General features: G+C 38.2%; 1 protein-coding gene across 2 annotated transcripts in view; it reads left to right on the plus strand.

Annotated features, from left to right (window-relative positions):
• Positions 1-16898, plus strand: part of HABP4 (hyaluronan binding protein 4) — a 38953-nt gene that overhangs the window by 3261 nt on the left and 18794 nt on the right. For both annotated transcript variants that reach the window (XM_034646968.1, XM_019809409.2), the window contains exons 2-4: positions 1834-1996; positions 8232-8372; positions 8606-8674. In XM_034646968.1, coding sequence (XP_034502859.1) covers positions 1834-1996; positions 8232-8372; positions 8606-8674 — 373 coding nt within the window. The remainder of the gene's footprint in view (positions 1-1833; positions 1997-8231; positions 8373-8605; positions 8675-16898) is intronic.

A 16898-nucleotide genomic window follows, 5' to 3' on the forward strand; every position in this document is an offset into this window, starting at 1 on the left:
AGGTTATAAATAGGAAATTTGAAGCTGCATCAAAATAACTTTTTACGTTGAGGGAAAAGTATTGAAAAGATGGTTGCTGTTGACATATTAGCCAATTGCTGCTATGTCATAGTCTATTGTAGTTTTCAACTTGTTGGATAATTAACTTTCATAATAACATTTTCTATCTAACGTTTCAATTTGATCTTATATTAGTAATATACATGCCCTCAGATTTGGCATTGCATACTCCTGGGACAAATGTCAGTCTCTGTTTTGTTTCTGTAAGAGAAGCATAATGAGCTATTTATGACAACATCTTTCCCATATCCCAAACATGTCGTAAGCTCAGATTGTGACATCAGGATGCAAATTGGATTTAAGCCTCTCCAGGTTATGGAACATTAACTAAAGATGGAACTTAGATTTATTATGTAACTTTTCATATTTGAAAAAAATAGTTTATGTTAACTAACAAGTAATAAATTGAACAACTTTATGTTAGTGGTGTCACAGACTTGATTTTTGCTTTAAAATGGGATCAGTAAGGTATTGGAACTATGTTAATATTTACATGTGCCCAGTAAAAAGTTCAGATGGGAAATATTCAGTAGGAAAACAAAAATATGTATAAACACAGATTCCTTAAGAGTCATGTGTTATCTAAGAGGGGAATCTAGGAATTTTAAAAATACCCATTAACTAAAATACATTTAATATTTTTATAGCCATACAACCAATGTGAAGGGTAAGTTATACCAAGAAAAATCGAAGCTACTATAATGAAAATAGTACATCCTGTTTGAGATGGAGACCTTTTAAGTGTATATAAAGAAAAATACATTTTTGGGAGGTGATTTAAGAAGTGACAGAGTTCTTCACAGTGTATTTACCAAGTAATAGCTGCCTTCAGACATAGAATCTAAGAATTTTTAAAGCATCAAAACTATAAAGGAGTAAAGTGAGAGAAAGAGAGAGGGAGAGATTGAAGTCTGTAGTGGCCCCGGCTGACTGCTGGCCTTCTGCAAATGAGAGATGTACCTTTGAATGCTGACTGGTCCTTGTATGAGTCGGCAAGTAACAACTTGGCCTCATATTGGGAAATATGATCATAAATGTATAAAACCCAACAAAGCAGGAGAGCAGGAAAATCTGTTTTCAAGCAAAAAAGATAATAGCGAAACGAAAACCTTAGTAGCCAATGATAAACCACAGTTTATCTGAAGTGCAATCTGAAATACGGAGTGTTTATCCTTTGATTTTTCTGTGTGGAGCTTAACTACCATGTTTTAATGAAGTTGCTTTTGTCAAAAGTAGTGAAGGTAGCAAATGTGTATATGCAGAGCTGTCACGCTCTGTGAAAGACCTGTAATTATAGGTTAGGTGGTATAGTTTATATTTCCTAGGGCAGAAGAGAAGGAGAACGTAAGTATCTTACAAGTTTTATCAGGAAGTACAGTTGACCCTTGAGCAACGTGGCGGGGATTAGGGGCACCAACCTCCCGTGCAGCTGAAAATCCACATAGAACTTTTGACTTCCCAAAAACTTAACTACTAATTGACAAGAAGCCTTGCCACTGTATATGTATTATATATTGTATTCTTGCAGCATTTACACGACCGTATCTAAAATCCGTGCACGTGTGGGCCTACGCACTGCAAACCTGTGTTATTCAAGAGTAGTTGACTCTGGGCCGTGATAGTATCCACAGCTTTTTTCTTCTCTGAATGTTTCCAAACTTCCCAGATTTTCCTATGACTTTGATTTCTAGAAAAGTGGAATTTAAAACTCACTGTAAATGTGCTGTCATGGACCTGGTGTCCCAGCTCTCTGTACTGGTTTGTCCCTGGCAGGCCAGAAGCGAGCTCCCAGAAGAGGGGAGCAACAGGGATGGAATGACAGCCGGGGGACAGAGGTGACACTTGACAGAGCAGAGAGGAGATCCTACAGGGAGTATCGACCCTATGAGACCGAGAGACAGGCGGACTTTACACCTGAGAAGTTCACAGATGAAAAGTACGTACTGCAAACCTCTGCTGGGAGGGAGCGGGGAGCCAGAAGGTTTAAGAGAACTGCTAGCTTTTGCGACCTTTTCATGGTGCCAGTCCTGGGGCTATTTTGCCAATTGAAGTTCCCAATTACTTTAAGTGACACATGAGGGAAGTGATTGTATGGTGAAAAATGAATTATTTTTTGGTAACTACACAAAGCGCTCCCGTAAAAAAACTACACAGGAGTCTGTTAAACTGGTTAAATTTTCTTTTGCAGTTTAGGCTAGGGATACAATTATGGTTTTGATTTAACATTACTCATTTAGACTACTAACACATTTGAACAAGTTCCCGGCCCCATGGTTAGGTCAATTGGCTCACATGATGACATTTTAAGAAAAACTGATAGAATGTGTAACACCCAATTTCTGGCTCCCATACCTTCCTCTAGAAAGTGCTCTGAACTGGAAGGTGGTCTCAGCCTGGTGCGGCTGGACACCACTCCTGAGTGATGGGGCAGCGTGCAGGCTACCTGTGCCTACCTGCACACACACAGCAGTTCTCAGTGTCTTATGCTTGGTACTAACATGACACATGCTTGCTGCCGGAAGTTTTTGTTAGTAATTCAACCTGCACAGCACTGAGTTTAGAGTAAACAAACAACTTGTGAATCACATTTAAAGGAAAATAGGTAAAAGAGCTAAGGGAACTAGAACAGGGTATGTTGACACTATCAGCCATCAATAGTTTAATGTCAAGGGAGCCATTATTCCTAAAGTCTTTCAATTTCTTGACTCCTAATTCCATTTAGGATACTGGCTACAAGTTTTTACCAAAGGGACATGGCTTTGTAAAACCATGTTCATTAACCACCTCCACCTCCCAGAAAGTGCAAAAGTCCAGCAGAGTAGCTCAGTCTGGGAGGCCTGAGGCAGGTGGTGACTTCCACAGATTGATTCCTTACAAGTTACATATTCAGAACATCAAGATGGTGTATCTGCTATCATGTTGGACGGTGAGGGAAGAGAAAGGCTTAATTCTGCTATTTTTGGTGATTACTTCAATTTTGCTGTGTAATGGCCATAGTCAGCTTGCTTACAAAAAGCCTTCTGGATCAGAGCTACTTATCTGGGGAAGCATATGTGTATTTTTTTTTTTTTCCCTTCAGGGATTTATTCTGTGGAAATAAGGAAATTATAGCTCAAAAGCACAAACTCATGTTTCCAGCTTTTTTAAGTAGCAAAACTATGAGTCTTAAAAGGGTCAGTATATGTTAACACAAAACGCCTGTTAAGTGAAATCATGTATGTATATAAGGGTAGGGGTAGGGTGGGATATGGGATTATGGTGAGATTTTTTTTTTCTTTAAAAATAATTTCAGATTTAAAGAAAGTTGCAAGACTTATACACAGAATTCCCATATACCCCCACTCAGATTCCCCAAATGTTAACATTTGCTTTATCATACCCCCCACATTCCCTTCCTTTATACACACACCCCTTTTTCCTTTAACATTTAAGAGTGAGGTGCAGAAATACCTCTTTATCCCTAAATACTTTAAATGTATTTCTGAAAACATGGTACAGTTATCAAACTCATGAACATTGATAGAATTCTGTTATCTAATCCTCTAAATCATGTAATTTACAGAGCACCCACATTTCACCAGTTGTCCTAATAATGCTCTTTTAGCAAAAGAAAACAAAAAAAGCCTGGTTTAAGATGCAGTCCAGGGATGTGCATTAATGTAGAACAGCGCCTTAGTCTTCCTTTATCTTTTATGACTTTGACATTTTGGAAGAGTGTGGGCCAGATTTTGTAGGACAGCCCAGAATTTGAGTCTGTCTGGTGTTTCTTCATGGAATGATATTATGCACTTTGGCAGGAATAGCACAGAAGTGGTGTCTCGTGTCCTTCTCAGTGCATTACATTACGTACATGTAGGGAATTTTTACCTTCAAGGAAATTTGAAATTATGTTTGGTAAGTCATGTATTATCAGAAGAGATATTTTCCTTTATCTCTTAAAAAGTACTTTCCCATTAATAAAGATCCGTAAGACAATTTGACAATTTAGAAAATGCATGCAATTATAAAGAAAATTAAAACCGCTTATCTTACCATCTAAGATGATTACTCTTAACACTGGCCTAATTTTTTCCTTTTCTTTCTTATACATAGATATACTTAAATATTAAGATGGTAATACATATGTACTGAGTCTTTTATATTCTTTCAGTTCCACTTGACATGGCAGAAGTGTTTTCCATGTCCTTAACAATGTTTGGTAAATGTTTTTTATGGTTCTTTTATGATGTGTTTGGGTGTGGTACAATGTAATCATTCCCTTAGAGTTCGAACATTCCTAGATGGGAGTTTTAGAAGTGGGAACCACAAAGCAGTGGTCCTCAACTGGGTATCGTGTATCTTAGGACCCAGTTTGTGCTTTAGTGAAAGTTTGGATGTGTACATGTAGTGTGAAAACAAATTGGGATGAGGGGGGTAGCTTTTGATACACGGTGACCAATCACTATCCTGGTAGCCTGTCCATTTACTCCATCACTAACAGTCTATAAGAGCATTTCTCATAGCTCTTTCTCTAGGTTTGAATATAATAAATTGAATTTCATCTTTGCTTATTTGATAGTGAAAAATCATATCACCTTTTGTTTTCTATGATACCTATACATGTTTATTGGACAGAATTATAGAATCTTGATAATCTTGGTGATTTTTTTTTTTTTAAAGAGCGTGCACGCACAGAGGGAAGGGGCAGAGGGAGAGGGAGAAAGAGGATTTTAAGCAGGCTCCACGCCCACTGCGGAGCCAGGTGCAGGGCTTGATCTCACAACCCTGAGATTATGACCTGAGTTGAACTCAAAGAGTCTGACGCTTAATCAACTGAGCCACCCAGGCGCCCCTAGAATCTTGATAATCTTTAACAGTTTATATCTAATTCAGTCCTCTCCATGTTTATGAATGAGGAAACAAAGACCCAGAGTTGCAGTGATGGGTACTCGGGTCACAGCCGGCTCACGTGGACTTTTATTGCACCAAGGCAGAACACGTATTTTCCCATAGAAGCAGTGTCATGAGTGGTGCTGGTCCATGTGGCTCTGGTGCAGAGATCAGCCAGGTCCCTTGCACATAATCCAGGAGCACAACTACTGTTTTTAACGCAGTAGGAATTTTTCTTTAGGCTCCAAATAATGAACTTAAGTGAACTCTTTGAACATAGGCTATTAGGAAATTAGTCTGCCTCTGTCCGGATACATTTTGACTCTTTGGCTCTTCCTGAAGTTTACTGCTGGTCATTCAGAGTCAGTTCTGTTCTGAAAGAATCACTTACTCAGATGTTTATTTATTTTTTTTCCTCCTCATAAGGAAGCATTTTTAAAAATTGGGGTAAAATATACATAGCGTAAAATTTACCATTTTAACCACTTATAAATATATGACAGTGCAGTGGCATTAAGTACATTCACGTTGTGCAACTGTCACCACCATCTGTCTTCAGAACGTTTGTATCTTCCCGAGTGAAACTCTGTACCCATTAAACACCGACCCCCCGCATTGTCCCTTCCATGAACTTCATTCCCTTTACCTGTAAAACAGGTGCTCATGTCTACTTATGAAGATTGTTGTCAGTGGATTACAGGGATGTAAAGCAGTATGCTTGGCTGAAATGTCATTTTCCTTACTTTTGCTTGTGAGTACACACACATAAAGCTTCCTAACTAGAGTGCAGGATTTCTCAATGCTCACTAACCTGCAAAAACAACAGAAAGGATATGTTTTATCATTCCAACTTTTAGTATATGTGCTGCTGACAAGAGCACAGCGAGGTTATATTTTATAACCAAGAGATTATAAAGAAGCAATTGAGAATATATCTAATTAGGGGTGTGGGTGCGGGGAATCTGTGGAGTAAAGAAAAAAAATGGTTCAAGGGATTAAAGTAAACCAGAACACACAGGGCTATTTTAGGGTCAGTTTCAATCACTATCATATTTTAAATGACTTTGTATTTTGTTGGTATCTGATCTAGATTTCGTGTAAATTTAGACCTGATTTTGACTGTTGGCGTTATTTTCCATATATGTTGTGTTGTTTCATTTCCTCTCAATATTTCAGTAGATTTTTTTTTTCTGTGATGGCCCTGTCCAACTCCCTTATTAAGAACTTATTGTTACTTTAATTTTGTCGTTGTTTTAGAACTCTGCTTCAGATATTTATCATAACGTGTAATCGATTTTGTGACAATCTCTATTTAAAAATTTTGTTTTGGTGTGCCTCAGTGGCTCAGTCAGTTAAGTGGCTGACTCTTGATTTTGGCTCAGGTCATGATCTCAGGGTTGTGAGATCAAGCCCTGCATGGGTTCCACGCTCAGTGGGGAGTCTGCTCGATATTCTCTCCCTCTCCCTCTGCCCTTCCTTGCCACGTGCGCACATTCTTTTTCTCTCTCTAAAATAAAGCTTAAAAAAAATTTTTTTGTTTTCATCAGGGGTGGTGGAGGTGGGAGGCAGAAAAGCCAACCTGGAGAATTTTTTTAGGATGATGTTTCTTGTAAAAGACTTGCATAAAGATAACGATTATTGATTCTATATTTTTAAAATCTTTTTGAATAAGAGAATAGTGAGTTTTGTATCTTTTTGCCCACTATCATATAGTAGCTTTTTAATATAACATTTTCAGCCATAGCAATCGCCTGGAACATACCTCTGGTTTTGATGCTTAAGCCACTAATTCCACTAGCATTCAGTAAGTAATTTGTAGTGATTTTAAATGTTTTTTTTTAAAGCCTCGACAAATTAAAAAATGCAATTTATTTTATTCAAGTAAGGTTGTGATGATGAAAAAGAGCTGGACCTTCCTGAAGTAGCTTCGAGTCCACATAAAAAATGACAGTGACTAGAGACATGACCAAGAATGGGTGTGAGGAGAAGTAGGCAGGCGGTCAGGCCGTGGCGCCAGCGGATGTGGCAGGGGAGGAGGGGAAGAGTGTAGAAGAGAGTTGTTTCTCGGCTTAGGTACTTTCATGCTGTGAGTTAGGGACCATAGGAGGAGCAAGGAGTCAACGTTGGTCATGTATCTGCAGGGCCAGGGCATGGACAGAGGGCACGTCCAGGAAGTAACTGGCTTTGTGGCCTGGAATCAGATAGACTGATAGACTCTCTGATAGATGATAGACTCTCTGATAGATGATAGACGCAGGGTCACATGAACGAAGGTCACATAGCAATAGCATAGAGATGAGGACAATGTGTGCCAGGAATAGGAAGTCAGGAATGCAGGTACACATACGGGCAATCAGGTATCCAGAAGAACGAGGGCGGCAGCTGTGTGTGAAGCACCAAGACTAGTAAAATGAAAGAGGCGAGGTATAGATGTGGTCCCTGTATGTGATTCTGGATGTGCCTACCTGTGACAGGTGGAATTGGGTAGCTGAGGAGCAAGGGGGATAGCTTGTGAATTTTGTACCCTGTTTCAGTATGACCTATTACAAAAATAATTGTTTAAGGACAGGCAGGGAAAGAGAAGCCAGAGAGGTCAGAGGAAAATTAATGGTCAGCGGTGTCAAATGATGAATAGGGGTCAAATGACATAAAGACAAAAGTTGCTGTTGGCTTTAACAACAAAGAAGTTCAGCTGTCCTTGGAAGTTTGTGTAGGGCAGTGGGGGTAGAATTGAGGTTGTTGCAGGTCAATGTTTTCAGCCTCAAGTGTCACTGACTGGTTGTGTTTGGGAGAGGGAGATTTGGGAGGAGGCATAATTTGAAGTTAAATTATTTCTGTTATACAAAACATTCCAAATTTAACTTAAATATTGAATATTAGAGCTGGAATGAATCTTAGTATCTAACCTCCTCATTTTATAAATGAGGAAACTGGATCCAGAGAGAGAAAGGGATGCCCCTCCATAGTGAGACCTACCCAGGACCTGCTTCTCTCGTCTGGCTCCCTCATCTAGCAGCTGTATGACCATGGGCAAGTTACCTACCTCCTTTGTGCCTCTTGTTTCCTTATCTGTGGACAGTAGTTGTATACTGAAGTTCTGCTTATGAGAATTAATTATGGTATGTGAAGTGCTCCGAACGGTGCTTCAGGTAGTATTAATCAGTAAAAGTTAACTATTATTCAAGCCACCGTTCTTTCCAGTGTATTATAGCTGTCATGTCCTTCTAGAATTTTTTTCTGAAAAGAGTCTTCTTAGCCCTTTAATCCAGTCACCGCTTTTGATTATACCCGTCTCTTCCTAGACCCATTGACAGGTTTGATCGAGACAGACCACTGAGAGGCCGTGGAGGCCCAAGAGGGGCCATGCGGAGCCGTGGCAGAGGCGGCCCTGGGAACAGAGCTTTCGACGGTTTTGACCAGAGAGGGAAACGAGACTTTGAAAGGTATGGTGGGAATGAGAAAATGTCAGTTCCTCTGTAACTGCTGTTTTTGCTTCATGGTCTTGGTAACATGGCATGGATTTGTTTGTTATGTATTAATATTTAGTTGACTTTATATAGTGTGCTTTTATTCCTGAGGGAGCTGATCCTGGAACAGCTTTTGTGATCAACTTTTCTAATTTGGAGATTGACTGGAGACTACCTTTAGTTTAAGGGAATATTCCTTCTTTCTCTAGAGCAATCAGAACTGAAGACAACATGGGTGGATGTGGAGTTCGAACCTGGGGATCAGGTAAAGATACCAGGTATGGTGCAAATGTTTGCTTTCTGTGAACCTACAATTAGATGGAAATCTCTGGATCTTTATTTTCCTTTCATGAAAAGTATTCTCTGTTGTGCTTTCAGTGTCTTTATATTTGTGTGCCATTAGGTAGAGATTCATTTTAGGCTTTTGTTTAGTGAGGTGACTTTTAAAGCATGTTTGCTATGTTGTAATTAGATTTGAAAACTACTTTTAAAGTTCTTTTATCACATTTTAGCCAAATAATTTGTATTTGCTGACGTGTTAGCACATGGCACTGTGCATTTGCATAGGCCTCAGAATGCTGTTTCAATTCCTGGATAGTCTATACTTTATTTTTCTGTGGACCCCCCCCTAGGTTCTCGTATACATTGCATCTTGATTTTATGAAATCATTTGCAGGTTGAAGCTGGAGGTTCAAATCTGACATTTTTCTGAGGCTTCGTAGTGTCTCAGATCTGTGCCAGTTTTGCTACTTAGAAGAAGTACTTGGTTCTGCTGTTTCTGTCATTTCATGGCTGCAGGGACAACATCTTCCTGTGTCTGTAAAGACTAGGCGGCAAGTACTTCTGGGCAGTACAGGGCAAGGAATGGGTCCCCCAACTCATGTTGGGGGGCAGGCTTTCCACATGTTCGAAGGCTTGAAGGAATCCAGACTTCCACTTTTCTTCTTCTGAAGAATATAAGCTTTTCACATAAACTGATTTTTCTGAGACTCTTGTCCTTAGAGACAAATCTACAAAACAATACTAAATGTAATATTACGTGCACTACCATTGCATATCTGTATTGTCCTTCAGAGGAAAAAGAAACTTGTCGAATGTTTCTCAGTATAGGGTTTCCTAGGATCTTGATTACGAATCTTTTAATTTTGTTTATTTTACTTTGATAATATATATTTTAAGAAGTAATACCTCTGAGTCACCTGATTTATCACTTATTTAATACCACCAATACCACCACTCCAGGGGGCGCCTGGGTAGCTCAGTTGGTGAAGCGTCCAGCTCTTGGTTTCAGCTCAGGTCATGATCTTAGGGTCCTGGAATCGAGTTCTGTGTCAGGCTCACCGCTCAGCAGGGAGTCTGCTTGTGGATTCTCTCCTCCTTCTCCTTCTGCCCCTCCCCCTGCTCGCACTCTCTCAGTCTTTCTAAATACATACATACATACTACCACTCCATTTCAATGCAAACGTTGGAACTTAAAATAATTTTGGCTTCAAGCGATTATGTTCCGTAAGGGATCAGCACTGATCTTGTAACATGAAGAGGTAACCAGGTGTCAGGTGTGCTCTGGTGGACTGGCAGGTCCCAATGCTAAAAGGACACACATTGCATAGCATTTTGGATTGGTTTTTGAGTTATTAAGTCAAAGCTCTGAGGTGGCAATAATTTGTAATTTGAAGATTTTCAGAGAATAAGACTTGAATTTCTTATTTAATAAATGGAGATATTGATTTTAATCATGAAAACAGTGTAGTACAGTGAAGTTATATGCTGCTTTTGATTAATAAGAAAAGAGCAGAGGTGAGCCTAACGTAGTAAGGCTGTTCATGTCTGGGCAAGGCCGAACACTGTGCAGCGTATTGAAAGTTTGAGGGTTTTGGGGGCACTTGGGTGGCTCAGTTGGTTGAGTGTCCGACTCTTGATTTCAGCTCGGGTCATGACCTCAGGGTCCTGAGATCGAGTCCTGAGTTGGGCTCTGCGCTCAGCAGGGAGTCTGCTTGAGGTTCTCACCCTTTGCTCCTCGCCCACCTCTCTAAAATGAATAAATAAATCTTTTAAAAAAATAAAAGTTTGAAGGTTTTGCTGTAGTTAGTATTCCTCTTTGAAGGCATTGGCAGTGCTATCTAAATTTATGGATAAGATGTTTTCAAAATGGTAAAGTGAGCCATTTCCAATGTTACTGGTTTTCTTAACAGTTTGATAGTGGGTGCCCATGCTGAAAGTGGAATTTTCTCCATTTGTGGTAATTAAAAAAATATATCAGATATCAGATATGATTTTCCTGTTACTAGTTGAAACACACTCGCAAAAGTGGTTTTCAGCAATGGTGCCTTCCAACTTTTATTTCAGAGAGCAAGATGGTCTTATGTAATAATCAAGTAACATTCGATTAAAATCTGTTCACTGTCATAGACTTGGGTAAATGTGAAGTCTTAATTTGAACTAGATAACAAAGCCTTGAGGTGTTTAAGATCGCTTTGCGGAATGTACTTGTGCAAACAGGCATTTTCTGCATTCATATAACTGAAGTCAAAATATACACATGGGCCCTGAGGCTGTATCTTTCTTCTGTAAATCCAACATTGGTTATCTACTTTCAACAAAATAACAAAATCCACCAACATAAATTGATGCTAATTTTGAAACACCATGGTTCTGTAGTTTTGGTCACGTGGTTCTGTAAGAGCTGTAAGCACATTAGTTTTTTGTTTATTCATTAAATAATTTAGGTCAACACAGGAGGGAGATCTGTGATTTCTTTCCTTTTTTTAAATCAGCTCCTCAAGTTTAAGAAATGCTGGTGTTTACATAGCCCTTTTGTGATTTTTAATTGTTGAAAGCTATGAACTACCAATAAACCTATGGTTTTTAGCCCCTTGGTTTATTATGTTGCCAAGGGAAAAAAGAGAAAGTTGGAGTAGTTTGTGCTGCTGCTAGTCTTTGGGCTCCTGGATGCCAAAAACCCCTGTGACCCTGCCCTGGTCAGGCTGATGTGCAGAGGGAGCCTCTGCGAAGGGCCTCCGCCAGGCAGGGCAGCAACCGCGTCCTTCCAAACTCAGAGTGCATTTGATTTACGACCTTTTTTAAAAGTAAAAATTAATTATTTGGAGTGCCTGGCTGGCTCAGTCAGAAGAGCATGAAACTCCTGATCTTGGGGTCATGAATTCGAGCCCCACACTGGGTGTAGAGATTACTAAAAAAAAAAAATTTTTTTTAATTAATTATTCAAATTCTGTATCTAAAAATTCATTTTTAAAGTTTAGTACAATAGCTTTGTGTGATGAATAAAAAAACTTAATTGTAAAAAGTCAATTCTGTTATTACAGTTCAATTTATCTTTGTTTTTTAAAAAATAGCTTATGTTGTGATACTTTTTCCTTAATGGGAGATGAAAAAGTGCTGGGGTCTGTGTGTAGAGTATGAAATATTTTTAATGGATATACTTATATTGACTAATTTTAACATTTCCCTGAAAATGAAATTTCTTTTGCTGGGACTGTTTTTTTTTTAAAGTAATAATCATATAGGATTAACGTTAATATAAAAAGGAAAAATTAAGATCATGTGTATTAGAATTCAAATTGTGTCTCATTGTGCCTTAATTTCTAATCTGTAGATTGCATTTAGTGTGATGGTATATAAATTGATGTTTCAAAGCCTTATTTTTCTGGCACAGTTATCACCAGCCTGTTTGTATTCTGCACACTCATGATTGTGGAATGTTTCCATCATTTTCAAAAAGTATGATATGGTGTATTATTGTGTATTGTGAGTCATTTGACACTTGTGAGTTGAGAATTTTATTTTTTATTTTTTATTAGCTGTAGTTGACATACAATATTGTATTAGTTTGAGGTGCATAACATAGTGATACATTGTGAAATGCTCACCACACTAAATAAGTGTAGTTACCCTCTGTCACCACCTTAAAAAGTATTACATTATTATTGTTTATATTCCTTGTGCTGTACTTTTCGTCTCCATGACTTATTTATTTTATAACTGGAGTGTATAGCTCTTAATCCCCTTCGCCTGTTTCGCCCATCCCCCACCCCCGTGCCCCTATTGCAACTGCCCATTTGTTCTCTGTATTTATGAGTCTTTTTTCTTCATTTGTTTTGTTTTTTAGGTTACACTTTTGAATGAAATCATATGGTATTTGTCTTTCTCTGTCTGACTTATTTCACTTAGCGTAATACCTTCAGGTCCATCCATGTTGTCAAGAAGGGCAAGATTTTATTCTTTTTGATGGCTGAGTAATACCCTGTTGTACATATATAGCACCTCTCCTTTATCCAGTCATCTATCAAGGGGGCACTTAGATTTCTTCCATATCTTGACTATTATAAATAATGTTGCAATAAACATAAGGATGCATATATCTTTTAAAATTCATCTTTCAGGGCATCTGGGTGGCTCAGTTGGTTAAGTGTCTGCCTTCAGCTCAGGTCATGAACCTGTAGTCCCGGGATCAAGTTCCACATCCGACTCCCTGCTTGACGGGAAGTCTGCTTCTCCGACTCCCTGCTTGGCGGGAAGTCTGCTTCTCCCTCTGCCCCTCACCCCGCTCATGCTCTTGCTCTCTCTCAAATAAATAAAGAAAATAAAGAAAAAAAAATTTTTTTAATTAAAAAATAAAATTCATCTTTCGGGGCACCTGAGTGGCTCAGTTGGTTAAGCATCCGACTTGTGATTTTGACTCATGTTGTGGGATCCCTGCATGCTTGGCAGGGAGTCTGCTTGGGATTCTCCCTCTCCCTCTGCCCCTCTGCCTGTTTGCGTGCACGTGCACTCTCTTTCTCAAATAAGCAATCTTTAAAACAAACAAAATTCATCTTTTCTGGGGGCGGGGGACTAAATACCCAAAGTGGCATTGCTGGATCATATGATAATTGTATTTTAATTGTTGGAGGACCCTCCATACTGTTTGCCAGAGTGGCTGCACCATTTACATTCCCGCCAGGAGTGCACAAGGGTTCCCTCAGCAACACTTGTTATTTCTTGTCTTTTTGATACTAGCTATTCTGACTGGTGTGAGATTATATCTCATGGTGGTTTTGATTTTTGCATTTCCCTGATGCTGAGTGATGTTGAGCATCTTTTCATGTGTCTGTTGGCCATCTGGATGTCTTCGGAGAAATGTCTAGGCAACTCCTCTGCCCATTTTTCAATTGGACTGTTAGTTTTTTTGGTGTTGAATTGTATGAGTTCTTTATATATTTTGGACCCTTTTCAAAGATCTTCTCCCATTCAGTGGGTCACCTTTTCATTTTCTTGATGGTTTCTTTCATTGTGCAAAGCTTTTTATTTAGTTTGACGTAGTCCCAATAGTCTATTTTTGCTTTTGTTTCCCTTGGCTGAGGAGACAGATACAGAAAAATATTGCTAAACAGATGTCCAAGAGTTTACGGCCTTTGGTTTCCCTCCCTCCCTTCCTTCCTTCCTTCCTTCCTTCCTTTCTTTCTTTCTTTCTTTCTTTCTTTCTTTCTGGAATTTTATGGTTTCATTTTTTGCATTTAGGTCTTTAATCCATTTTTGTTTTATTTTTGTGTATGGTGTAAGGAAGTGGTTCAGTTTCATCCTTTTGCATGTAGCTGTCCAGTTTTCCCAACACCGTTTTGTTGAAGAGGCTGTCTTTTCCCTGTCATAGAGGCTGTCATAGACTAGTTGACCATATAAGCGTGGGTTTAGTTTGGGCTCTCTTCTGTTGCCCTGATCTATATCTTTGTTACTGTGTCGGTACTATACTGTTTTGTTATTATAACTTTGTAGTGAAGTTTGAAATCTGGGCTTGTGATATCTTCAGCTTTGTTCTTCTTTCTCAAGACTGCTTTGGCTATTTGGGGTCTTTTGTGGTTCCATACACGTTTAGGATTGTTTGTTTTGGTTCTGTGAAAAATACCACTGGTGTTTTGATAGGGATTGCATTGAACAGTGTGGACATTTTAACAATATTAATTTTTTCAATCCATGAGCATAGAGTATCTTTTCATTTATTTGTGTTGTCTTCAATTTCTTTTATCAGTGTCTTAGAGTTTTCACAGTACAGGTCTTTCACCTCCTTGGTTCAGTTTATTCATAGGCATTTTATTCTTTTTAATGCAATTGCAAATGGGATTGTTTTTGTATTGTCTCTGCTAATTCATTATTAACATATAGAAATGCAACAGATTTCTGTATATTCATTTTGTATCGTGCAACTTTACTGAAATCATTTATTAGTGCTAGTGGTTTTTTGGTGGGTAATTTAGGGTTTTCTATATATAGTATCATGTCATCTGCAAATAGTGAGTTTTGTTTCTTACCTATTTGGATGCCTTTTATTTCTTGTCTGATTGGTATGGCTAGGACTTTTAGTACTATGTTGAATAAAAGTGGTGAGAGTGGACATCCTTGTTTTGTTCCTGATCTTAGAGGAAATGTTTTCAGTTTTTCACCATTGAGTATATTAGCTGTGAGTTTTTCATATATGGCCTTTATTATGTTGAGGTATGTTCCCTCTATACCCAGTTTGTTGAGAGTTCTTATCATGAATGGATGTTGAATTTTGTGAAATGCTTTTTCAGCATCTATTGAGATGGTCATATCATTTTCATCTTCATTTTGTTAATGTGGTTTGTCACGTTGATTGATGTGCCAAGTATTGAGTCATCCTGGCATTCCTGGAATAAATCCAATGTGATCATGGTAAATGATCTTTTTAACATATTGTTGACTGCTGTTACTAACATTTTGTTAAGGATTTGTTCATCAGAGATATTGGCCTGTAATTCTTTGTTTTGACTTAGGTGTAAGGGTAATCCTGGCCTCATAGAATGAATTTGGAAGCATTTCTTCCTCCTCTGTTTTTTGGAATAGTTTGAGAAGGATAAGTATTAACTCTTCTCTCTCTCTTTTTTTTTGAATTTTATTTTATTTATTTTTTTATTAATATTTTTTATTATATTATGTTAGTCAAATATTTGATAGAATTTGCCTGTGAAACCATTTACTCCTGGAGTTTTTTTGATTGCTAAATCAATTTCATTACTAATAGTTGGCTAGTTACAGATTTTTTTATTTCTTCCTGTTCAGTCTTAGATGATTGTATGTTTCTAGTAATTTATCCATTTCTTCTAGGTGTCCAGTTTGTTGGTGTATAACTTTTCGTAGTAGTCTCTTATGATTCTTTGTATTTCTGTGGTGTCAGTTGTAACTTATCTTTCATTTGCGATTTTATTTATTTGGGTCTTCTCTTCCCCCCCCCTTGATGAATCTGGCTAAAGGCTTATCAATTTTATTTATCTTTTCAAAGAATCAGCTCTTAGTTTCATGGATCTTTTCATTGTGCTTTTTGTCTCTGTTTCATTTATTTCTGCTCTGATCTTTATTATTTCTTTTCTTCTACTTGCCTTGGGCTTTGTTCCTCTTTATGTAGTTCCTTTAGGTGTAGAGTTAAATTGTTTGAGATTTTTCTTGTGTTTTGAGGTAGGCGTGCATCGTTATAAACTTCCCTCTTAGAACTGTTTTTGCTGTGCCCCAAAGATTTTGGACCGTTGTGGGGTTTTTTGTTGTTGTTGTTGTTTTTAAAGATTTTATTATTTTGAGAGGGAGAAAGGGAGCACACAAGCCAGGGAGGGGCGGAGGGAGAGGGAGAAGCTCCCTGCTGAGCAGCAGGCCACCCCAGGACCTTGGGATCATGACCCGAGCAGAAGGCAGATAGATGCTTAACCGACTGAGCCACCCAGCCGCCCCTGGACCACTGTGTTTTCATTTCATTAGTGTCAAGGTATTTTTGATTTCCTCCTTGATTTCTTTATTGACCCATTGGTTTTTTATTAGTGTGTTGCTTAGCACCTACATGTTTGTGTTTTTTTCCAGTCTTATTATTGTAATTGATTTCTGGCTTTATATTGTTATGATCAGAAACAGATGCTTGATATGATTTCAGTCTTTTAAATTCATTGAGACCTATTTTGTGACCTAACATGTGATTTATCCTGGAGAATGTTTGAAATACTTGAATGTATATTCTGTTTGGGGATGGTTTGTTCTATATCTGTTAAGTCCATCTGGTCTAATGTGTCTTTCAAAGGCACTGATTGATTTTCTGTCTGGATGATTTAGCCATTAATGTAAGCGGGGGCTTAAAGTCTTGTACTTACTGTATCACTGTTGGTTTCTCCCTTTATGTCTGTTAACATTTACTTTGTACGTCTAGGTGCTCCTGTGTTGGGTGTATAGATATTTATAATTGCCATATTCTCTTCTTGGATTGATCTCTTCATCATTATGTAATGCTCTCCTTTGTCTCTTGTTAGAGTTTTTATTTTAAAGTCTATTTTGTCTGATATAAATATTGCTACCACAGCTTTTTTTTTTTTTTTTTTTTGCTTCTCTTTGCATGGTAAATGTTTTTTTCATCTCTTCACTTTCAGCTTGTGTATGTTTTAGGTCTGGGTGAGTCTCTTGTAGGCAGAATATAGATGGATCTCGCTTTTTTTCATCCATTCAGTCACCTGTGTC

This window comes from Ailuropoda melanoleuca, chromosome 17 (assembly GCF_002007445.2).
Source record: "Ailuropoda melanoleuca isolate Jingjing chromosome 17, ASM200744v2, whole genome shotgun sequence".
NCBI lineage: Eukaryota > Metazoa > Chordata > Mammalia > Carnivora > Ursidae > Ailuropoda > Ailuropoda melanoleuca.